Genomic DNA, 25,504 nt, shown 5'->3' on the forward strand with positions numbered 1-25,504 from the left:
TCTGGTGATGTAGAGGTTAACCCAGGCCCTGTGTGTCCCCAGGCGCTCTCATTGGCTGACCTCTGTAACCGTAATAACCTTGGTTTCATGCATGTTAACATCAGATGCCTCCTCCCTAAGTTTGCTTTATTCACTGCTTTAGCACACTCCGCCAACCCTGATGTTCTAGCCGTGTCTGAATCCTGGCTTAGGAAGGCCACCAAAAATTCAGAAATGTCCATCCCCAATTACAACATTTTCCGTCAAGACAGAACTGCTAAAGGGGGCGGAATTGCAATCTACTGTAGAGAAAGCCGAAAGAGTTCTGTCATACTATCCAGGTCTATGCCCAAAAAGTTTGAGCTTCTACTTTTAAAGATCCATCTCTCCAGAAATAAATCCCTCACTGTTGCTGCTTGTTATAGACCCCCCTCAGCCCCAGCTGTGCCCTGGACACCATATGTGAATTGATTGCCCCACATCTATCGTCAGAGATCGTAATGCTAGGTGTGCTAATTGGGATATGCTTAACACCACAGACGTCCTACAATCTAAGATCGATGCCCTCAATCTCACACAAATTATCAAAGAAACTACCAGGTACAATCCCAAATCCATAAACATGGGCAACCTCTTAGGATCTCAGCGATCACCGCCTCATTGCGTGCATCCGTTATGGATCCACGGTCAAACGACCACCACTCATCACTGTCAAACGCTCCCTAAAACACTTCTGCGAGCAGGCCTTTCTAATTGACCTGGCCCGGGTGTCCTGGAAGGATATTGACCTCATCCTGTAAGGAAAGGATACCTGGTTGTTCTTTCAAAGTGCTTTCCTCACCATCTTAAATAAGCATGCCCCTTTCAAATAATTTAGAACTAAGAACAGATGTAGCACTCGTTTCACTCCAGACTTGGCTGCCCTTGACCAGCACAAAAACACCATGTGGTGTACTGCACTAGCATCGAATAGTCCCCGCGACATGTAACTTTTCAGGGAAGTCAGGAACCAATACACACAGCCAGTTAGCAAAGCAAAGGCTAGTTTTATCAAACAGAAATTTGCATCCTGCAGCACTAATTCCAAAATGTTTTGGGACACTGTAAAGTCCATGGAGAATAAGACTACCTCCTCCCAGCTGCCCACTGCACTGAGACTTGGAAACATTGTCACCACTGATAAATCCATGATAATCGAGAATTTCAATAAGCAATTCTCTAAGACTGGCCATGCTTTCCACCTGGCTAACCAAACACTGGTCAACAGCTCTGCACCCCCTGCAGAAACTGGCCCAAGCCTCCCCCTGCTTCTCCTTCACCGAAATACAGATAGCTGATGTTTTGAAAGAGCTGCAAAACCTGGACCTGTACAAATCAGCTGGGCTAGACCATCTGGACCCTCTCTTCCTAAAATTATCCGCCGCCATTGTTGCAACCCGTATTACTAGTCCATTCAACCTCTCTTTCGTATCGTCTGAGATTCCGAAAGACTGGAACGCTGCTGCGGTCATCCCCCTCTTCAAAGGGGGAGACACTCTAGACCCAAGCTGTTATAGACCTATATCCATCCTGCCCTGCCTTTCTAAAATCTTTGAAAGCCAAGTGAACAAACAGATCACCAACCGTATCTTCTCCACTATGCAATCTGGTTTCTGAGCTGGTCACGGGTGCACATCAGCCATGCTCAAAGTCCTAAACGATATCATAACCGCCGTCGATAAAAGACAGTACTGTGCAGCCGTCTTCATCGACCTGGCCAAGGCTTTCGACTCTGTTAATCACCATATTCTTATTGGCAGACTCAACCCTCTTGGTTTCTCTAATGACTGCCGCGCCTGGTTCACTAACTACTTCTCAGAGTTCAGTGTGTCAAATCGGAGGGCCTGTTGTCCGGAACTCTGGCAGTCTCTATGGGGTGCCACAAGGTTCAATTCTCGGGTCGACTCTTTTCTCTGCATATATCAATGATGTCGCTCTTGCTGCAGGTAATTCTTTGATCCACCTCTACGCAGATGACACCATTCTGTATACATCTGGCCCTTCTTTGGACACTGTGTTAACAAACCTCCAAACGAGCTTAAATGCCATACAACACTCCTTCTGTGGCCTCCAACTGCTCTTAAATGCTAGTAAAATTAAATGCATGCTCTTCAATCGATCGCTGCCCACACCCACCTACCCGACTAGCATCACTACTCTGGACAGTTATGACTTAGAATATGTGGACAACTACAAATACCAAGGTATCTGGCTAGACTGTAAACTCTCCTTACAGACTCACATTAAACATCTCCAATCCAAAATGAAATCTAGAATTGGCTTCCTATTTCGCAACAAAGCCTCCATCACTAATGCTGCCAAACTTACCCTCGTAATACTGACTATCCTACCGATCCTTAACTTCGGCAATGTCATTTACAAATTAGCCTCCAACACTCTACTCAGCAAATGGGATGCAGTCTTTCACAGTGCTATCTGTTTCGTCATCAAAGCCCCATATACGATCCACCATTGCGACCTGTAAGCTCTCGTTGGCTGGTCCTCGCTACATATTCGTCGCCAAACTCACTGGCTCCAGGTCATCAAGTCTTTGCTAGGTATAGCTCGGCCTTATCTCAGCTCACTGGTCACCATAGCAATTACCCACCTGTAGCACATGATCCAGCAGGTATATTTCACTGGTCATCACCAAAGCCAACACCCGCTTTGGCCGCCTTTCCTTCCAGTTCTCTGCTGCCAATGACTGGAACGAATTGCCAAGATTACTGAAGTCTGATACATACATCTCCCTCACTAACTTTAAGTGTCAGCTGTCAGAGCATCTTACCGATCGCTACAGCTGTACAAAGCCCCTGTAAATAGCCCATTCAACCAACTACCTACCTCATCCCCATATTTGTTTTTCTGCTCTTTTGTACACCAGTATTTCTACTTGCACATCCTCATCTGCACATATATCACTCCATTGTAAATTGTAATTACTTTGCCACTATTGGTCTAGTTATTGCCTTACCGCCTTACTTCATTTGCACACACTGTGTACAGATTTTTCTATTGTGTTTTTGACTGTACGTTTGTTTATCACATGTGTAACTCGTTGTTTTTGTCACACTACTTTGCTTTATCTTGGCCAGGTCACAGATGTAAATGAGAACTTGTTCACAACTAGCCTACCTGGGTTAAATAAAGTGAACTAAAAAATAAATAAATAGGTCCTCCCCTCCCGGAGGACCTGAGACCTAGCATCATGCCTCAGGACTACCTGGCCTGATGACTTTTAGCTGTCCCCAGTCCACTTGGTCGTGCTGCTGCTCCAGTTTCAACTGTTCTGCCTGCGGCTATGGAACACTGACCTGTTCACCAGATGTGCTACCGAGTCCCAGAAGTGCTGTTTTCGACTTTCTCTCTCTACTGCAACTCCTGTCTCGACCTCTTGAATGCTTGGATATGAAAAGCCAACTGACACTTCCTCCTAAGGTACTGACCAGTTGCAGCCTCTACAACCACTGATTATTATTTGACCCTGCTGGTCATCCATAAACATTTGAACATCTTGAAGAACAATCTGGCCTTAATGGCCATGTACTTCTATAATTGCCACCTGGCACAGCCAGAAGAGGACTGGCCACCCCTCAGAGCCTGGTTCCTCTCTAGGTTTCTTCCTAGGTTCCTGCCTTCCTAGGGAGTGTTCCCTAGCCACCATGCTTCTACATATGCATTGCTTGCTGTTTGGGGTTTTAGGCTGGGTTTCTGTATAGCACTTTGTGGCATCTGCTGATGTAAAAAAAAGGCTTTATAAATACATTTGATTGATTGATAGGAAACCCATACACAGTGGGTCTGCTGCTTTGTCCCCTATCATAGAGACTGAGCATATATAATTGAAGTCGGAAGTTTACATACACTTAGGTTGGAGATGTTAAAACTTGTTTTTCAACCACTCCATACATTTCTTGTTTACAAACTATAGTTTTGGCAAGTCGGCTAGGACATCTTTGTGCATGACACAAGTAATTTTTCCAACAATTGTTTACAGAAGGATTATATCACTGTATCACAATTCCAGTGGGTCAGAAGTTTACATACACTAAGTTGACTGTGCCTTTAAACAGCTTGGAAATGCCCAGGGAATTGTGTCATGGTTTTAGAAGCTTCTGTAAGGCTAATTGACACCATTTGAGTCAATTGGAGGTGTACTTGTGGATGTATTTCAAGGCCTACCTTCAAACTCAGTGCCTCTTTGCTTGACATCATGGGAAAATCAAAAGAAATCAGCCAAGACCTCAGAAAAAAAATGTGGATCTCCACAAGTCTGGTTCATCTTTGGGAGCAATTTTCAAACACCTGACGGTACCACATTCATCTGTACAAACAATAGTATGCAAGTATAAACACCATGGGACCACACAGCCGTCATACCATTCAGGAGACACTTTCTGTCTCCTAGAGATGAACGTACTTTGGTGCGATAAGTGCAAATCAATCACAAAACAACAGCAAAGGACGTTGTGAAGATGCTGGAGGAAACAGGTACAAAAGTATATATATCCACAGTAAAACAAGTCCTATATCGACATAACCTGAAAGGACGCTCAGCAAGGAAGAAGTCACTGCTCCAAAACCGCCATAAAAAACAGACTACGGTTTGCAACTGCACAGGGGGACAAAGATCGTACTTTTTGGAGAAATGTCCTCTGATCTGATGAAACAAAAATAGAACTGTTAGGCCATAATGACCATCATTATGTTTGGAGGGAAAAGGAGGATGCTTGCAAGCCAAAGAACACCATCCCAACCGAGAAGCACAGGGGTGGCAGCATCATGTTGTGGGGGTGCTTTGCTGCAGGAGGGACTGGTGCACTTCACAAAATAGATGGCATCATGAGCAAAGAAAATTATGTGGATATATTGAAGCAACATCTCAAGACATCAGTCTGGAAGTTAAAGCTTGGTCGCAAATGGGTCTCCCAAATGGACTATGACCCCAAGCATACTTCCAAAGTTGTGGCAAAATGGCTTAAGGACAACACCGTCAAGGTATTGGAGTGGCCATCACAAAGCACTGACTTCAATCCTATAGAAAAGTTGTGGGCAGAACTGGAAAAGCGTGTGCGAGCAAGGAGGCCTACAAACCTGACTCTGTCAGGAGAAATGGGCCAAAATTCACCCAACTTATTGTGGGAAGCTTGTGGAAGGCTACCTGAAACGTTTGACCCAAGTTAAACAATTTAAAGGCAATGCTACCAAATACTAATTGAGTGTAGGTAAACTTATGGACCATGAAAGAAATAAAAGCTGAAATAAATAATTATCTCTACTATTATTCTGACATTTCACATTCGTAAAATAAAGTGGTGATCCTAACTGACCTAAGACAGGGCATTTTTACTCAGATTAAATGTCAGCAATTGTGAAAAACTGAGTTTAAATATATTTGGCTAAGGTGCATGTAAACTTCCGACTTCAACTGTACAGGGCTACCTGCCTTTTTACTGTGAAGTACTGCTAGCAGTAGTATTTGTAGTACTTGGAATGCAGAAAGTGCTTTGTTTTACCTAGTCAAAGAGAAGTAAAAAACTACAACACATAACTATAATAGACATACAGAGACAGAGCACTATAGTGGAACTTTCCACTTACCTCACTGACATTATTATACTGTTGTTCATTTTCAGCTGCACCAGCTTGGGCAAGTAGGCACCTGCAAGATGATAAGATAGAGAGATGTTCCTCACACGTCACAGAGGGCAGATGACTTGATTGGGTCTTAAACAGATGGCTGGCTCCCTCCCAGCCATGCCTCAACAGGCCTATAAACTCCATTCATTAGCAGAGAGATTGAGAGTGAGATGGACTCTGCTGCTAGTGCACAAGCCAGACACACGTGATTCACCCCTGTGCAGACAAACTTCAGTCATGCCTGCACACGTTGTGCAACTGAGGTGTTCCTAAGGACATAGGTGAGCATGATGGTGCGGTTCTTTCTGGCCTTATCTTTTAAACCAGTGAGAAGAGAGGGGGAGGGAGTTGTACCCAGTGAGAGAGCTTTGGTACAGTACAAACCTGAGGGTGAATTTGGCATATTCTGTTTTGTGTGTCACACAGCCACAGTGTTTTTGTCTGGTCTTTATCTGTGTCTGACAAGAAACCATGTCTGAAGAGATTGTGACGGTCTTCATGTATCTATGCTATAAGTCATTACATGAACTCATCAAATGTGAGTCGATCAACCCTGTACATTTCCACATTTGCAGTAGGTATGGCATAACGCCCACTTCGTGTTGGATTAAAAACGAGGATTCACATACAGTACTATTGATATACACTTCATATACAGTCCCCTATAAATTCAAATACTGCATGCAAAAACATGTATATATCTATTTGTAATATAATACAAATACAGTATGGGCCTACACATGTAGTGGACTGAAAGGGTAGTGCATGCTGCTTGACCAGTGATTGTCTCTCACCAAAGTTGCCCAGAGTGCTCTCCTGAGTGTCCACACACATTTCCAGGGAAGTGACCTGAACTAGGTCTTCTGTTCCCGACAAGGCTTTCTGTGGGGTCAGAGAGAAATATGTCATGGTCTTTATCAAATTGATTCTCTTAGCTGACATTATGTAACAGCACACTGGTTGAATTAATGTTGTTTCAACGTAATTTGTCATCCTATTGTGATGTGGAATCTACGTGGAAAGCATTTGGATTTGCAAAAAATTATCAACCAGTACTGTTTATCTCATTTCAACCAGTGCTGCAAACATTGAAATTAGTATAAAACTTAACTTAAATAACCTGACTAACAGGTTGTTACATCAATCTAATTTCAACATAGTCACCAGAACTATGTATACATTAAAAGTGCATAGAAAATTCCATGTAGAAAAGTAAACAATATTTTTCATCCTATATACAATATACTTTATATTGGTTGGTTTAATTTATGTAGAATTTCATATGATTATTTTTATGTTTACCTTGTTTCAATGTTGATAGTAAAATGATATGTTTGAATCAACATTATTGTTTCAACGTCATGCCATCAACCTAAATAAAAGAGGTGTATTGAAACAAAATTTGAAGCCACAGTCAAACGATTCCTGACTGAACAGTGACTTGTGCTGGTTTATGAGGGATAATGAACTTCATTGAGAACTAGTCTTCCATCCAGATGCCTACCTCTAAGTATAACCTGGTCTCAGTGCCTTTTTGTATTATTCTGTACGTAAATCTGAGACACTCGTTTTAGCATGATATGCTACTTTTCGTATGGTATGTATTAAAATTGTGGATGTCCATTATGCATTTGCATGATACAGTATTATACAAATTCTAGCTAGCTAGCTAACGTTAGCTACGTTAGGGGTTAGGTTAGGGTTAAGTTTAGGAGTTACAGTGCATTCGGAAAGTATTTAGACCCCTTGACTTTTTGCACATTTTGTTACGCTGCAGACCTTATTCTAAAATTGATTTTAGATTTTCCCTCATCAGTCTACACACAATACCCCACAATGACAAAGCAAAAACAGGTTGTTAGAATTTTTGGTAAATGTATATAAACAAAACTGAAATATAAAAATTTACATAAGTATTCAGACACTTTACAAATGCTTACTTACAAGCCCTTAACCAACAATGAAGTGAAGATAAACATACATAAAATAACAAATAATTAAAGAGCAGCAGGTAAATAACAATAGCGAGGCTATATACAGGGGTTATCGGTACAGTCATTGTGCAGGGGCACCGGTTAGTCGAGGTAATTGAGGTAATATGTACACGTAGGTAGAGTTATTAAAATGACTATGCAAGAAAAAGTATGGCAAGAAAAAGTATGTGAACCCTTTGGAAATATCTGGATTTCTGCATAAATTGGTCGTAAATTTTTTGCTGATCTTCATCTAGGTCACATCAACAGACAAGCAGTCTGCTTATACTAATAACACACAAACAATATGTTTAATTGTCTTTATTGAACACACTGTGTAAACATTCACAGTGCAGGGTGGAAAAATATGTGACCCCTTGGATTTAATAACTGGTTGACCCTCCTTTGGCAGCAATAACCTCAACCAAACGTTTTCTGTAGCTGTGGATCAGACCTGCACAGTGGTCAGGAGGAATTTTGGACTATTCCTCTTCAAAAAACTGTTTCAGATCAGCAATATATCAGCAATATTCTTGGGATGTCTGTTGTGAACTGCTCTCTTGAGGTCATGCCATAGCATCTCAATCGGGTTGAGGTCAGGACTCAGACTCCAGGAGGCGTATTTTCTTCTGTTGAATCCATTCTCTTGTTGATTTACTTGTGTTTTGGGTCATTGTCCTGTTGCATCACCCAACTTCTGTTGAGCTTCAATTGGCGGACAGAGAGCCTAACATTCTGCAAAATGTCTTGATAAACTTGGGAATTCATTGTTCCGTCAATGAGAGCAAGCTGTCCAGGCCCTGAGGCAGCAAAGCAGCTACAAACCATGATGCTCCCTCCACCATACTTTACAGTTGGGATGAGGTTTTGATGTTGGTGTGCTGTGCTGTGCCTTTTTCCCCTACACATAGTGTTGTGTGTTCCTTCCAAACAACTCAACTGTAGTTTCATCTGTCCACGGAATATATTTTGCCAGTAGCGCTGTTGAACATCCAGGTGCACATTTTCAAACTTCAGACGTGCAGCAATGTGTATTTTGGACAGCAGTGGCTTCTTCCATGGTGTCCTCCCATGAACACCATTCTTGTTTAGTGTTTTACGTATCGTAGACTCATCAACAGAGATGCTAGCATGTTCCAGATATTTCTGTAAGTCTTTAGCTGACACTCTAGGATTTTTATTCACCTCATTGAGCATTCTGCGCTGTGCTCTAGCAGTCATCTTTGCAGGTCGGCTACTCCTAGGGAGAGTAGCAACAGTACTGTACTTTCTCTATTTATAGACAATTTGTCCTACCGTGGACGATAAACATAAAGGCTTTAAGAAATACTTTTGTAACCATTTCCAGCTTTATGCGAGTCAACAATTCTTAGTCTTAGTTAGGTCTTCTGAGATCTCTTTTGTTTGAGGCATGGTTCACACCAGGCAATGCTTCTTGTGAATAGTACTCATAATTTAGTGAGTGTTTTTTATAGGGCAAGGCAGCTCTAACCAACATCTCCAATCTCATCTAATTGATTGGACTCCATGTTGACTCCTGACTCCAATGAGCTTTTGGACAAGTCATTAGCATAGAGGTTCACATACTTTCTTCAAACAACACTGTGAATGGTTAAATAATGATGTATTCAATATAGACAAGAAAAATACAATTTGTGTGTTATTAGTTTAAGCACACTATGTTTGTCTGTTGTTGTGACTTTGTTGAAGGCCAGCTCGAATTTGACAACCAATTAATGCAGTAATCGAGGTCATTCTAAAGGGTTCACACTTTTATTTGCCACTATAGATAATAAACAGAGAGTAGCAGCAGTGTAAAAGAGGGGGGGGGCAATGCAAATAGTCTGGGTAGCCATTTGACTAGATGTCTTATGGCTTGGGGGTAGAAGCTGTTTAGAAGCCTCTTGGACCTAGACTTGGCGCACCGATACCGCTTACCCTGCGGCAGCAGAGAGAACAGTGACCATAGTGCCTTGAGTCTTCGACCATTTTTAGGGCCTTCCTCGGACATCGCCTGGTATAGAGGTCCTGGATGGCAGGAAGCTTGGCCCCAGTGATGTACTGGGCCGTACGCACTATCTTCTGTAGTGCCTTGTGGTCGGAGGCCGAGCAGTTGCCATACCAGGCAGTGATGCAACCAGTCAGATTGCTCTCGATTGTGCAGCTGTCGAACCTTTTGAGGATCTGAGGACCCATGCCAAATATTTTCAGTCTCCTGAGGGAGAATAGGTTTTGTCTTGCCTTCTTCACAACTGTCTTGGTGTGCTTGGATCATGTTAGTTTGTTAGTGATGTAGACACCAAGGAACTTGAAGCTCTCAACCTGCTCCACTACAGCCCCGTCGATGAGAATGGGGGCGTGCTCGGTCCTCCTTTTCCTGTAGTCCACAATCATCTCCTTTGTCTTGATCACGTTGAGGGAGCGGTTGTTGTCCTGGAACCACATGGCCAGGTCTCTGACCTCCTCCCAATAGGCTGTCTCGTCATTGTCAGTGATCAGGCATACCACTGTTGTGTCATCAGCAAACTTAATGATGGTGTTGGTGTCGTGCCTGGCCATGTGTGAGTTAACAGGGAGTACAGGAGGGGACTAAGCACGCACCTGAGGAGCCCCCGTGTTGAGGATCAGCGTGGTGGATGTGTTGTTACCAACCCTTACCACCTGGGGCATGCCTGTCAGGAAGTCCAGGATCCAGTTGCAGAGAGAGGTGTTTAGTCACAGGGTCCTTAGCTTAGCGATGAGCTTTGAGGGTACTCTGGTGTTGAACGCTGCACTGTAGTCAATGAATAACGTTTTCACATAGGTGTTCTTTTTGTCCAGGTGTGAAAGGGCAGTGTGGAGTGCAAGAGATTGCGTCATCTGTGGATCTCTTTGGGTGGTATGCTAATTGGAGTGGGTCTAGGGTTTCTGGGATAATGGTGTGGATGTGAGCCATGATCAGCCTTTCAAAGCACTTCATGGCTACAGACCTGCGTGCTACAGGTCGGTAGTCATTAAGGCAGGTTACCTTGGTGTTCTTGAGCACAGGGACTATGGTGGTCTGCTTGAAACATGTTTGTAATACCGACTCAGACAGAGAGAGGTTGAAAATGTCAGTGAAGACACTTGCTAGTTGGTCAGCTCATGCTCGGAGTACACGTCCTAGTAACCCTTCTTGTGAATATTCAGGCTCCCGAGTGGCACAGCGGTCTAAGGCACTGCATCTCAGTGTTTGAGGCGTAGTCTTCACTGCTCTGCCCAGCAGCTAGCCAGCTAGCCAGCTAGCAAACGTCCACCGATTAGCAGCACTGTAGAAACTATTACACTCAACTGAACGACTTGATTAGTGTAGTGTTAGCTAGCTACATAGCTGTCTTTGCTGTCTTCGTATCCAAGATAATTGTGTAGTTTAGAGTGTGTTGTCTTAGAGTGATTATCTTAATTTACAGAGGTTAGCTAGCCAGCTATTTGTCGTCCTTAACGTAGGTGACTCTGCTAGCTAGCCAACAGCTAGCCAACGTCTTCCGAATAGAACTTTGCACTCAACAACCCGGTCGCATTCACAGGTAGTATCACATTTTCATTTCATTTCATTACAGTACAACGGTTTGATTTGTTTGATCGTAGCTAGCTACATAGCCGTCTTTGTATCAAAGATAATTGTGTAGTCTAGAGCGATTTTCTAGGTTAGCTAGACAGCTATTGTCGTTCTCTTAATGCAACATAACGTAAACAACACTGCTAGCTAGCCAGCTAGCCCCCGAATAGCAGCACTGAAGAAACTATTACACTCAACGGAACAACTTGATTAGTGTAGTGTCAACAACGCAGCCACTGCCAGCTAGCCTACAAAGTCAACAACGCAGCCACTGCCAGCTAGCCTACTTCAGCAGTACTGTATCATTTTAATAATTTTAGTCAATAAGATTCTTGCTACGTAAGCTTAACTTTCTGAACATATGAGACGTGTAGTCCACTTGTCATTCCAATCTCCTTTGCATTAGCGTAGCCTCTTCTGTAGCCTGTCAACTATGTGTCTGTCTATCCCTGTTCTCTCCTCTCTGCACAGACCATACAAACGCTCCACACCGCGTGGCCGCGGCCACCCTAATCTGGTGGTCCCTGCGCGCACAACCCACGTGGAGTTCCAGGTCTCCGGTAGCCTCTGGAACTGCCGATCTGCGTCCAACAAGGCAGAGTTCATCTCAGCCTATGCCTCCCTCCAGTCCCTCGACTTCTTGGCACTGACGGAAACATGGATCACCACAGACAACACTGCTACTCCTACTGCTCTCTCTTCGTCCGCCCACGTGTTCTCGCACACCCCGAGAGCTTCTGGTCAGCGGGGTGGTGGCACCGGGATCCTCATCTCTCCCAAGTGGTCATTCTCTCTTTCTCTCCTTACCCATCTGTCTATCGCCTCCTTTGAATTCCATGCTGTCACAGTTACCAGCCCTTTCAAGCTTAACATCCTTATCATTTATCGCCCTCCAGGTTCCCTCGGAGAGTTCATCAATGAGCTTGATGCCTTGATAAGCTCCTTTCCTGAGGACGGCTCACCTCTCACAGTTCTGGGCGACTTTAACCTCCCCACATCTACCTTTGACTCATTCCTCTCTGCCTCCTTCTTTCCACTCCTCTCCTCTTTTGACCTCACCCTCTCACCCTCCCCCCCTACTCACAAGGCAGGCAATACGCTCGACCTCATCTTTACTAGATGCTGTTCTTCCACTAACCTCATTGCAACTCCCCTCCAAGTCTCCGACCACTACCTTGTATCCTTTTCCCTCTCGCTCTCATCCAACACCTCCCACACTGCCCCTACTCGGATGGTATCGCGCCGTCCCAACCTTCGCTCTCTCTCCCCCGCTACTCTCTCCTCTTCCATCCTATCATCTCTTCCCTCTGCTCAAACCTTCTCCAACCTATCTCCTGATTCTGCCTCCTCAACCCTCCTCTCCTCCCTTTCTGCATCCTTTGACTCTCTATGTCCCCTATCCTCCAGGCCGGCTCGGTCCTCCCCTCCCGCTCCGTGGCTCGATGACTCATTGCGAGCTCACAGAACAGGGCTCCGGGCAGCCGAGCGGAAATGGAGGAAAACTCGCCTCCCTGCGGACCTGGCATCCTTTCACTCCCTCCTCTCTACATTTTCCTCCTCTGTCTCTGCTGCTAAAGCCACTTTCTACCACTCTAAATTCCAAGCATCCGCCTCTAACCCCAGGAAGTTCTTTGCCACCTTCTCCTCCCTCCTGAATCCTCCCCCCCCTCCTCCCTCTCTGCAGATGACTTCGTCAACCATTTTGAAAGAAGGTCGACGACATCCGATCCTCGTTTGCTAAGTCAAACGACACCGCTGGTTCCGCTCACACTGCCCTACCCTGTGCTCTGACCTCTTTCTCCTCTCTCTCTCCAGATGAAATCTCGCGTCTTGTGACGGCCGGCCGCCCAACAACCTGCCCGCTTGACCCTATCCCCTCCTCTCTTCTCCAGACCATTTCCGGAGACCTTCTCCCTTACCTCACCTCGCTCATCAACTCATCCCTGACCGCTGGCTACGTCCCTTCCGTCTTCAAGAGAGCGAGAGTTGCACCCCTTCTGAAAAAACCTACACTCGATCCCTCCGATGTCAACAACTACAGACCAGTATCCCTTCTTTCTTTTCTCTCCAAAACTCTTGAACGTGCCGTCCTTGGCCAGCTCTCCCGCTATCTCTCTCTGAATGACCTTCTTGATCCAAATCAGTCAGGTTTCAAGACAAGTCATTCAACTGAGACTGCTCTTCTCTGTATCACGGAGGCGCTCCGCACTGCTAAAGCTAACTCTCTCTCCTCTGCTCTCATCCTTCTAGACCTATCGGCTGCCTTCGATACTGTGAACCATCAGATCCTCCTCTCCACCCTCTCCGAGTTGGGCATCTCCGGCGCGGCCCACGCTTGGATTGCGTCCTACCTGACAGGTCGCTCCTACCAGGTGGCGTGGCGAGAATCTGTCTCCTCACCACGCGCTCTCACCACTGGTGTCCCCCAGGGCTCTGTTCTAGGCCCTCTCCTATTCTCGCTATACACCAAGTCACTTGGCTCTGTCATAACCTCACATGGTCTCTCCTATCATTGCTATGCAGACGACACACAATTAATCTTCTCCTTTCCCCCTTCTGATGACCAGGTGGCGAATCGCATCTCTGCATGTCTGGCAGACATATCAGTGTGGATGACGGATCACCACCTCAAGCTGAACCTCGGCAAGACGGAGCTGCTCTTCCTCCCGGGGAAGGACTGCCCGTTCCATGATCTCGCCATCACGGTTGACAACTCCATTGTGTCCTCCTCCCAGAGCGCTAAGAACCTTGGCGTGATCCTGGACAACACCCTGTCGTTCTCAACTAACATCAAGGCGGTGGCCCGTTCCTGTAGGTTCATGCTCTACAACATCCGCAGAGTACGACCCTGCCTCACACAGGAAGCGGCACAGGTCCTAATCCAGGCACTTGTCATCTCCCGTCTGGATTACTGCAACTCGCTGTTGGCTGGGCTCCCTGCCTGTGCCATTAAACCCCTACAACTCATCCAGAACGCCGCAGCCCGTCTGGTGTTCAACCTTCCCAAGTTCTCTCACGTCACCCCGCTCCTCCGCTCTCTCCACTGGCTTCCAGTTGAAGCTCGCATCCGCTACAAGACCATGGTGCTTGCCTACGGAGCTGTGAGGGGAACGGCACCTCAGTACCTCCAGGCTCTGATCAGGCCCTACACCCAAACAAGGGCACTGTGTTCATCCACCTCTGGCCTGCTCGCCTCCCTACCACTGAGGAAGTACAGTTCCCGCTCAGCCCAGTCAAAACTGTTCGCTGCTCTGGCCCCCCAATGGTGGAACAAACGCCCTCACGACGCCAGGACAGCGGAGTCAATCACCACCTTCCGGAGACACCTGAAACCCCACCTCTTTAAGGAATACCTAGGATAGGATAAGTAATCCTTCTCACCCCTCCCCCCTTTAAGATTTAGATGCACTATTGTAAAGTGACTGTTCCACTGGATGTCATAAGGTGAATGCACCAATTTGTAAGTCGCTCTGGATAAGAGCATCTGCTAAATGACTTAAATGTAAATGTAATGTAAATGTCACTACAGACACACTGGTTCGAATCAAGGCTGTATCACAACCGGCCGTGATTGGGAGTCCCATAGGTTGGTGCACAATTGGCCCAGCGTCGTCTGGGTTTGCCAAATAAGTATTTGTTCTTAACTGATTTGCCTAGATAAAGATTTTTTTTAAGTGTACTTGTTTATCAGGTCTTATTCACATTGGCTACAGAGAGCGTAATCAGACAGTTGTCCCGATCAGCTGATTCTCTCATGCATGCTCCATTGTTACTTACCTCGAAGCGAGCATAGAAGTCATTTAGCTGAATTGAAGCTTGGCCTGTTTGATGGTTTTCTGGAGGGCATAGCGGGATTTCTTAGAAGCTTCCGGGTTGGAGTCCCACTCCTTGAAAGCGGCAGCTCTAGCCTTTAGCTCAGTGCGGATGTTGCCTGTAATCCATGGCTTCTGGTTGGGGTATGTCACTGTGGGGACGACGTCATTGATGCACTTATTGATGAAGTCAGTGACTGATGTGGTGTACTCAATGCCATCGGAGGAATCCCGAAACATATTCCAGCCTGTGATAGCAAAACAGTCCTGTAGCTTCGCATCTGCTTCATCTGACCACATTCTTATTGACTGAGTCACTGGTGCTTCTTGCTTTAGTTTTTGTTGTTTGTAAGCAGGAATCAGGATAGAAATATAGTCCGATTTTCCAATTGGAGGGCGAAGGAGAGCTTTGTACACGTCCCTGTGTGTGGAGTAAAGGTGGTCTAGTGTTTTTTTCCCTCTGGTTACACTTGCTGGTAGAAATGAGGTAAAACAGACTTAAGTTTTCCTGCATTAAAATCCCTGGCCACCTCTGGTTGAGCGTTTCCCTGTTTACTTATGGCCGTATACAGCTCATTGAGTGCGGTCTTAGTGCCAGCATCGGTTTGTGGTGGTATGTAGACATCTACGAAAAATACAGATAAATTATCTTGGTAGATAGAGTATCTCATGATAAGCTGTAGACCACACTATCTCAAGTGAGCAAAACCTTGAGACTTCCTTAGATTTTGTGCACCAGCTGTTTTTACAAATATACATAGACCGTCACCCCTTGTCTTACCAGAGGCCGCTGTTCTATCCTACCGAAAAAGCTTAAAACCCACCAGCTATATATTATTCATGTCATTGTTCAGCCACAACTTGGTGAAACACAACATATCACAGTTTTTATGTTCCTTTGGTAGGATATACGTGATCGTATTTCATCTATTTTATTATCAACGATTGTACGTTGGAAAATAGGACCGATGGTAAAGGTAGATTACCTTCTCTGCGACGGATCCTATCAAGGCACCCTGATCTTCGTTCACGATGCCTCCGTCTCTTTCTTCTGCAAATTACGGGGATGAGGACCTTGTCGGGCGTCTGAAGTAAATCCTTCCCGTCCGACTCGTTGAAGAAAAAGTATTCCTCCAGTATGGGGTGAGTAATCGCTGTCCTGATATCTAGAAGCTCTTTTCTGTCATAAGACACGGTGGCAGAAACATTATGTACAAAACAACGTGAAAAAACATACACAATAGCACAATTGGTTACGGGATCGTAAAACGGCAGCAATCTCCTTCGGCGCCATTGCTTGATCTGGCGGCTTCTTGGGTTTGACGCTACAAATTTAGCACACCTGTATTTGGGGAGTTTCTCCCATTCTTCTCTGCACATCCTGTCCAGCTCTGTCAGGTTGGATGGGGAGTGTCGCTGCACAGCTATTTTCAGGTCTTTCCAGAGATGTTCAAGTCCGGACTCTGGCTGGGCCACTCAAGGACATTCAGAGACTTGTCCGGAAGCAACTCCTGCATTGTCTTGGCTGTGTGCTTAGGGTCGTTGTCTTGTTGGAAGGTGAACCTTCGCCCCAGTCTGAGGTCCTGAGTGCTCTGGGGCAGGTTTTCACCAAAGATCATTCTGTACTTTGCTCTGTTCATCTTTCCCTCAATACTGACTAGTTGCCCAGTCCCTGCCGCTGAAAAACATCCACCACCATGCTTCACCACAGGAATGGTGCCAGGTTTCCTCCAGACAAGCTAAATGCTTGGCATTTAGGCCAGAGTTAGTTCTTGGTTTCATCAGACCAGAGAATCTTGTTTCTCATGGTCTGAGAATCCTTTAGGTGCTTTTTGGTAAACTCCAAGCAGGCTGTCATGTGCCTTTTACTGAGGAGTGGTTTCTGTCTCGCCACTGATTGGTGGAGTGCTGAAGAGACGGTTTTCATTCTGGAAGTTTCTCCCATCTCCGCAGAGGAACTCTGGAGCTCTGTCAGAGTGACCATCAGGTCCTTGGTCACCTCCCTGACCAAGGCCCTTCTCCTCTTGTTCAGTTTGTCCGGGCAGCCAGCTCTAGGAACAGTCTTGGTGGGGGAAGGATTTAGCTAAAAGTGTTAGGGTTAGGGGAAGTGTTAGCTAACATGGTCAGTAGTTGCAAAATAGCTTTTTAAAAAGTAGCAAGTAGTTGGAAAGTTGATAATTAGCTAAAGTTGATGAGATTCGAACTCACAACCTTTGGAAACAAGCTGGGCTATCATGTCAACACATTTAGACATTGATCAGCTTTCATACTAATTTTTGTAGACCAGCTAAATAACATTAAATATTAATATTAAATAAGTAACTAACTTGCCTTAACAAGCTGTCTGTGAATGTAAATTCAGAGGGAAGCTGGGTTTATGTAGGCAACATTGACATCCGTTTCGCCCAAATGACACCATTTCAAAGAGTAGCTAGGTATACTATCATTCATTCATGGTTGATTGTATCTTTAGAAGTAATTATCATTAGACATATAAATAGGATGCCAAATTAATGATATTAATAATAAACTTTCACCTTTGGATATTGTCTTTTATATGAAGGATGGTTAGTTGACTTCAAATGGAAGTTAATAATTAAGAATAGGACTAAATCAAACTTATTTCAAGCACATTATTATTGCTATTCTTTAACTTCAATTTTTGGTTGAGAAGGAGACATGAATCCATCTTATCAATCAACTGGATATTGAATTGTGAACGCAACCAAATATCAACGCTTCATGCTTGGATAATATATTTATATATACACACTACCGTTCAAAAGATTGGGGTCACTTAGAAATGTCCTCGTTTTTGAAAGAAAAACACTTTCTGTCCATTAAAATAACATAAAATTGATTAGAAATACAGTGTAGACATTGTTAATGTTGTAAATGACTATTGAATCTGGAAGCGGATGATTTTGAATTGAATATCTACATAGGCATACAGAGTTCCATTATCAGCAACCATCACTCCTGTGTTCCAATGGTGGTTGTGATGGTTGTTAGCTTATCCAAATTTATAATTTTAAAAGGATAATTGATCATTAGAAAACCCTTTTGCAATTGTTAACACAGCTTTAAACTGTTGTTATGATTGGCCCCAGAAGCAATAAAATTGGCCTTCTTTAGACTAGTTGAGTATCTGGAGCATCAGCATTTGTGGGTTTGATTACAGGAAACAAAGAACTTTCTTCTGAAACTCGTCAGTCTATTCTTGTTCTGAGAAATGAATGCTTTTCCATGCGAGAAATTGCCAAGTAACTAAAGATCTCGTACAACGTTGTGTACTACTCCCTTCGCAGAACAGCGCAAACTGGCCCTTGGCCGAGTTGCAAAGAAAAAGCTCAGACTCAAGACTGTCAATAAAAATAATAGATTAAAAATGGGCAAAAGAACACAGACACTGGACAGAGGAACTCTGCCTAGAAGGCCAGCATCCCGGAGTCGCCTCTTCACTGTTGGCATTGAGACTGCGTGTACTATTTAATGAAGTTGCTTTTCTTTCAAAAACAAGGACATTTCTAAGTGACCCCAAACTTTTGAACGGTAGTGTACATATTTCTGATAATTATGCTGAAATGATGTTAATGTAACAAATCTGTAAGTCAGTTTAAGTCATTGTATATAAGTTGAAGTTTTACCCTAATTTAAAATGTTTATAACGCTGGTTGAAATGAGATGTAAACAATACTTGCTGACTTTTTGCAAATCCAAATGTGTTTTCCACATAGATTCCACGTCACAATAGGTTGACATACGAGGTTGAAACAACGTTGATTCGACCAGTGTGTGCCCAGTGGGAGTGTTGTGCAGTAATGACTCTTGCTTTTGGAGAAAAAGAAACCAGTGAAAGCTTAACTTCCACAGGCGTCGACAACATTCTAAATTCTACTCATGACTGTGTCTATTGTCGGTCTGTCGCTGGAGGAGGTTGCCAGGTTCTAGGTTAACACCACAGATGATTGTGGATGGGAGTGTTTGCACACCATGCCTTTTGGCTCAGCGTAATCAGAACGGTGCACAGACACCAGAGATAAATCAAAACCTCCCCAATAGCTTTAATGGCCACATCTCAGTAGGCACACCTATGTCTCCTCCCTCCCAGAGACCAATCTCACTGACAAGGCTAACAGCATTCCCAGAGAGGGAAGAGAGGGAGAAGAGTGTTAGTTTGCGCAGTGTTTGTTTTGATAAAATGCTAACCAACAAACTCTGTTTAAAAGTAACACTGCAAGGAAAGATTCTCCAGTGTGCCATTCATCAACCTCTGATGCAAGTGAGACTTTTATGAATGTCCCCCCATATGTCCACTCAGCAATCAAGATAATGGAGCATGTTAATAGCTGTCAGAACAGTGTCACGTCGGAGTCATAGCTCATTCGCTTAGTCACGTGTCTGTTCATTCAAGCATCTTTTAAATGTATAGGAATATAGGAATGTACAGGCGTGGACAAAAGTTGAGAATTACACAAATATTAATATTCAAAGTCTGCTGCCTCAGTTTGTATGATGGCAATTTGCATATACTCCAGAATGTTATGAAGAGTGATCAGATGAAATGCAATCAATTGCATAGTCCCTCTTAGCCATGTAAATGAACTGAATTCCCAAAAAACATTTCCACTGCATTTCAGCTCTGCCACAAAAGGACCAGCTGGCATCATGTCAGTGATTCTCTCGTTAACACAGGTGTGATCGTTGACGAGATCAAGGCTGGAGATCACTCTGTCATGCTGATTGAGTTCGAATAACAGACTGGAAGCATCAAAAGGAGGGTGGTGCTTGGAATCATTGTTCTTCCTCTGTCAACCATGGTTACCTGCAAGGAAACACGTGCTGTCATCATTGCTTTGCACAAAAAGGGCTTCACAGGCAAGGATATTGATGCCAGTAAGATTGCACCTAAATCAACCATTTATCAGATCATCAAGAACTTCAAGGAGAGCGGTTCAATTGTTGTGAAGAATGTTTCAGGGCGCCCAAGAAAGTCCAGCAAGCGCCAGGACCGTCTCCTAAAGTTGATTCAGCTGCGGGTTCGGGGCACCACCAGCACAGAACTTGCTCGGGAATGGCAGCAGGCAGGTGTGAGTGCATCTGCACGCACAGTGAGGCGAAGACCTTTGGAGGAAGGCCTGGTGTCAAGAAGGGCAGCAAAGAAGCCACTTCTCTCCAGGAAATACATCAGGGACGGACTGATATTCTGCAAAAGGTACAGGGATTGGACTGCTGAGGACTGGGGTAAAGTCATTTTCTCTGATGAATCCCCTTTCCAATTGTTTGGGGCATCTGGAAAAAAGCTTGTCCGGAGAAGACAAGGTGAGCGCTACCATCAGTCCTGTGTCATGCCAACAGTAAAGCATCCTGAGACCATTCATGTGTGGGGTTGCTTCTCAGCCAAGGGAGTGGGCTCACTCACAATTTTGCCTAAGAACACAGCCATGAATAAAGAATGGTACCAATACATCCTCCGAGAGTAACTTCTCCCAACCATCCAGGAACAGTTTTGTGACGAACAATGCATTTTCCAGCATGATGGAGCACCTTGCCACTTAATTATCCCTTTTTCCTTATGGCTCAGGGAACAAAACATTAAGATCATGGCCAGGAAAAAGGGATAATTAAGTGGCTCGGGGAACAAAACATTAAGATCATGGCCAGGAAAAAGGGATAATTAAGTGGCTCGGGGAACAAAACATTAAGATCATGGCCAGGAAAAAGGGATAATTAAGTGGCTCGGGGAACAAAACATTAAGATCATGGCCAGGAAACTCCCCAGACCTTAATCCCATTGAGAACTTGAGGTCAATCCTCAAGAGGCGGGTGGACAAACAAAAACCCACAAATTCTGACAAGCAAACTCCAAGCATTGATTATACAAGAATGGGCTGCCATCAGTCAGGATGTGGCCCAGAAGTTCATTGACAGCATGTCAGGGTGGATTGCAGAGGTCTTGAAAAAGAAGGGTCAACACTGCAAATATTGACTCTTTCCATCAACTTCATGTAATTGTCAATAAAAGCCTTTGACACTTTGACGCTTGTAATTATACTTCTGTATTCCACAGTAACATCTGACAAAAAAAATATCTAAAGACACCGAGGCAGCAGACTTTGTGAAAGTTTAGATTTGTGTCATTCTCAAAACTTTTGGCCACGACTGTATATAGCTTTTTGTCTTCAGCAATGTCGGCAATGCAGCCCATTTCGCAACCAATAGGTTTTCTGCCGAATACAAATTGGGCGATTCCATGCCAGCGTAGGCTAAAAATATATTGTTGGTATCTCAGATTGTCAAACATCCTACCAGAACATGCTTTTTACATTTGTATCAAACGTTTTTTAATAATTTATTTTTTATGATAGTGGAAATTTTAGACCTACAGCGCCTTCAGAAATTATTCACACTAAAGGTCGACCGATTCATCGGAATGGCCGATTAATTAGGGCCAATTTCAAGTTTTCATAACAATCGGTAATCGGCATTTTTGGACACCAATTATGGCCGATTACATTGCACTCCGAGGATATTGCTTGGCAGGCTGATGACCTGTTATGCGAGTGCAGCAAGGAGCTAGCTAGCAATACACTTATCTTATAAAAACAATCAATCTTAACATAATCACTAGTTAACTACACATGGTTGATGATATTACTAGTTTATCTAGATTGTCCTGCGTTGCATATAATCATTGCGGTGCCTGTTAATTTATCATCAAATAACAGCCTACTTCGTCAAATGGGTGATGATTTAACAAGCGCATTCGCAAAAAAAGCACTATAGTTGCACCAATGTGTACCTAACCATAAACATCAATGCCTTTCTTAAAATCAATACACAAGTATATATTTTTAAACTTGCATATATTAAGTTAATATTGCCTGCTAACATGAATTTATTTTCACTAGGGAAATTGTGTCACTTCTCTTGCGTTCTGTGCAAGCGGAGTCAGGGTATATGCAGCAGTTTGGGCTGCCTGGCTCGTTGCGAACTATGTGAAGACCATTTCTTCCAAACAAAGACTTGTACATTACATTACTTGTACAGTACATAATTATGACATAACATTGAAGGTTGTGCAATGTAACGGCAATATTTAGACTTAGGGATGCCACCCGTTAGATAAAATACGGAACGGTTCCGTATTTCACTGAAAGAATAAACGTTTTGTTTGTTGTTTGAAATAATAGTTTCCGAATTTGACCGTATTAATGACCTAAGGCTCGTATTTCTGTGTGTTATTATATTAAAATTAAGTCTATGATTTGATATTTAATAGAGCAGTTTAACTGAGCGATGGTAGGAGGTAGCCTTGTAAGCATTCATTCAAACAGCACTTTCCTACATTTGCCAGCAGCTCTTCAAGCATTGCACTGTTTATGACTTCAAGCCTATCAACTCCCGAGATTAGGCTGGCAATACTATAGTGCCTATAAGAACATCCAATAGTCAAAGGTATATGAAATACAAATGGTATAGAGAGAAATAGTCCTATAATTCATATAATAACTACAACCTAAAACGTCTTACCTGGGAATATTTTAGACTCATGTTAAAAGAAACCACCAGCTCTCATATGTTCTCATGTTCTGAGCAAGGAACTTAAACGTTAGATTTTTAACATGGCAAATATTGCACTTTTACACTTTGTTTTTGCATTATATAAACCAAATTGAACATGTTTCATCATTTATTTGAGACTAAATTGATTTTATTGATGTATTATATTTAGTTAAAATTAAGTGTTCATTCAGTATTGTTGTTACTAAAAATATATATATATATATTTTTTTAATAATCGGTATCGGCATTTTTCTGGTCCTCCAATAATCGGTATCGGCGTTGGAAAATCATAATCCGTCGACCTCTAATTCACACCCTTTAACTTTTTCCACATTTTGTTGTGTTACAGACTGAATTTAAAATAGATTACATTTAGATCCATTTGTCACTGGCCTACACACACACACACACACAATACCCCATAATATAAAAGTGTAATTATGGTTTTTGAAATGTTTACAAATTAAAAGCTGAAATGTGTTGAGTCAATAAGTATTCAACCACCTTTGTTATGGAAAGCCTAAATAAGTTGAGGAGTAAACATTTACTAAACAAGTCACATAAGTTGCATGGACTCTGTGTACAATAATAGTATTTAACCTGATTTTTGAATGACTACCTCGTCTCTGTACCCACACAATTATCTGTAAGGTCCCACAGTCGAGCAGTGAATTTCAAACAGATTCAACCACAAAGACCAGGGAGGTTTTGTAATGCCTCGCGAAGGGCACCTATTGGTAAATGGGTAACAAAAAAACAAAAAGAAAACATTGAATATCCATTTGAACAAGGTGAAGTTATTAATACACTTTGGATGGTGTATCAATACACCCAGTCACTACAAAGATACAGGCGTCCTTCCTAACTCAGTTGCCAGAAAGGAAGGAAACCACTCAGAGATTTCACCATGAGGCCAATGATGACTTTAAAACAGTTACAGAGTGGCTGTGATAGGAGAACACTGAGGATGGATCAACAACATTGTATTTACTCCACAACACTAACCTAATTGACAGAGTGAAAAGAAGGAAGCCTATAAAAAAATATTCCAAAACATGCATACTGTTTGCAACAAGGCACTAAAGTAATTCTGCAAAACATGTGGCAGATTGTTAACTCTTTGTCCTGAATACAAAGTGTTATGTTTGGGGCAAATCCAATACAACACAGTTCGAAGTACGACTCTCCATATTTTCAAGCACAGTGGTGGCTGCATCATGTTATGGGTATGCGTGTAATCGTTAAGCACTGGGCAGTTTTTCAGGATAAAAAATCAAATGGCATGGCAAAATCCTAGAGAAAAACCTGGTTCAGTCTGCTTTCCGCTAAACACCGAGATTAATTCACTTTTCAGCAGGACAATAACCTAAAACACAAGGCCACATCTACACTGGAGTTGCTTACCAAGAAGACAGTAAATGGCCGAGTTACAGTTTTAAAAACGTATGGCAAGATCTGAAAATGGCTGTCTATTAATAATCATCAACCAATTTGACAGAGCTTGAAAGATTCTGAAAAGTATAATGAGCAAAGGTTGCACAATCCAGGTGTGGAAAGGTCTTAGAGAATGAAAAATGTATGTACTCATTACTGTAACTTTCTCTGGATAAGAGTGTCTGCTAAATGACTAAAATGTTACCCAATGTTAATTTGTTAATAAATTTGCTAAAATTTCTAAAAAAGGTGTTCACTTTGTGATTATGGGGTATTACAGTATGTGTATATGGGTGTGGGGGGGAAACGATTTAATCCATTTTGAATTTAGGCTGTAATACAACAAAATGTGGAATAAGTCAAGAGGTATGAATACTTTCTGAAGGTACTGTACTTTATACATGACTCCTATAAGACCTTGTGGTCCATGAACTGTACATGATACAGACAACATATTTTTATTTATTTTTATTTTTATTTTACCTTTATTTAACCAGGCAAGTCAGTTAAGAACATATTCTTATTTTCAATGACGGCCTGGGAACAGTGGGTTAACTGCCTGTTCAGGGGCAGAACGACAGATTTGTACTGGTGTATTGGTGTCATTATACTCCTTATAGTGTGCTCTAGCATATGGAGTATGTATAGATTCTGAAATCGAAATATTCACATTAATTTATTCAACTTTAAAAATCTAAATACCCTTTTTGATTTGTTTCATTAAAAAAAAATATTGTTTGGAATAATAGGCCTATACACTACGATAACATAAAATGTCCAGAGTGGGCTCTCTGCTAATTCTGAAGTTATGATAAATGTTATGAGCACCACCAACACAGTGAATGGGAAAATTGATTCAAAGGGAACTACCTCTGCTGGTGATTTGCTGCATATGCAAACCTAAAGGAAGGCTGTGATTGGGTTAATGATCTATAGTGTCAATTTCTATGTATAAAATGGGTAATTTCATTAAAGAGCTCACTCTGGTAATTGTACGTGTTTGAAAAGTATATTGTTCAAAACAATCCGTCCAAAAATTGCCAATTCAAAAAGGGTACTTTTGAGATATTCATATTATAATTTTGTATATGGAATAAATTAATGTGAAAAATGTATTTCAGAATCTAGACATACTAGATATTTGAGTGCACACTAATAGGAGTAAAATGACACCAAGATGTTGTCTGTATCATGTAGGGTTCACAGATCATAGGTTCTTACAGGAAGCATGTATCGGTCTTAAAAGGGCCTAAAATGGTCACTTTCATCATGATTGTCTCATAAATGGTTTGTGATACAAATGTAAAAAGCATGTCAAACATATTCTTCCTCCAAATGAAATTTATGTTAGAATCAGAGATAGCAAAAATATTTTAGGGCTACGCTGGCATGGAATTGCCCAATTATAGAATTGTGTTGATGCACTAAATTCAGTCAAGCATGCTTCCACATCTATAATTAGCCTATAAAAAGGGCCACACCCC

General features: G+C 42.9%; 1 protein-coding gene across 6 annotated transcripts in view; it reads right to left on the reverse strand.

Moving 5' to 3' along the window:
- The window catches only part of lrrc56 (leucine rich repeat containing 56), a 63,822-nt gene that overhangs the window by 29,949 nt on the left and 8,369 nt on the right, over positions 1–25,504 (reverse strand). For 3 of the 6 annotated variants that reach the window (XM_046349484.1, XM_046349475.1, XM_046349503.1), the window contains 2 exons: positions 6,453–6,540; positions 5,620–5,680 (listed from right to left, as the gene is read on the reverse strand). In XM_046349484.1, the coding sequence (XP_046205440.1) occupies positions 5,620–5,680; positions 6,453–6,540 (149 nt within the window). Of the gene's footprint in view, positions 1–5,619; positions 5,863–6,452; positions 6,541–16,006; positions 16,125–25,504 lie in introns of those variants that run through there. The other 3 variants (XM_046349494.1, XM_046349514.1, XM_046349523.1) reach the window with 3 other exon arrangements.

Source organism: Oncorhynchus gorbuscha, linkage group LG01 (genome assembly GCF_021184085.1).
Source record: "Oncorhynchus gorbuscha isolate QuinsamMale2020 ecotype Even-year linkage group LG01, OgorEven_v1.0, whole genome shotgun sequence".
NCBI classification, from domain to species: Eukaryota; Metazoa; Chordata; class Actinopteri; order Salmoniformes; family Salmonidae; genus Oncorhynchus; species Oncorhynchus gorbuscha.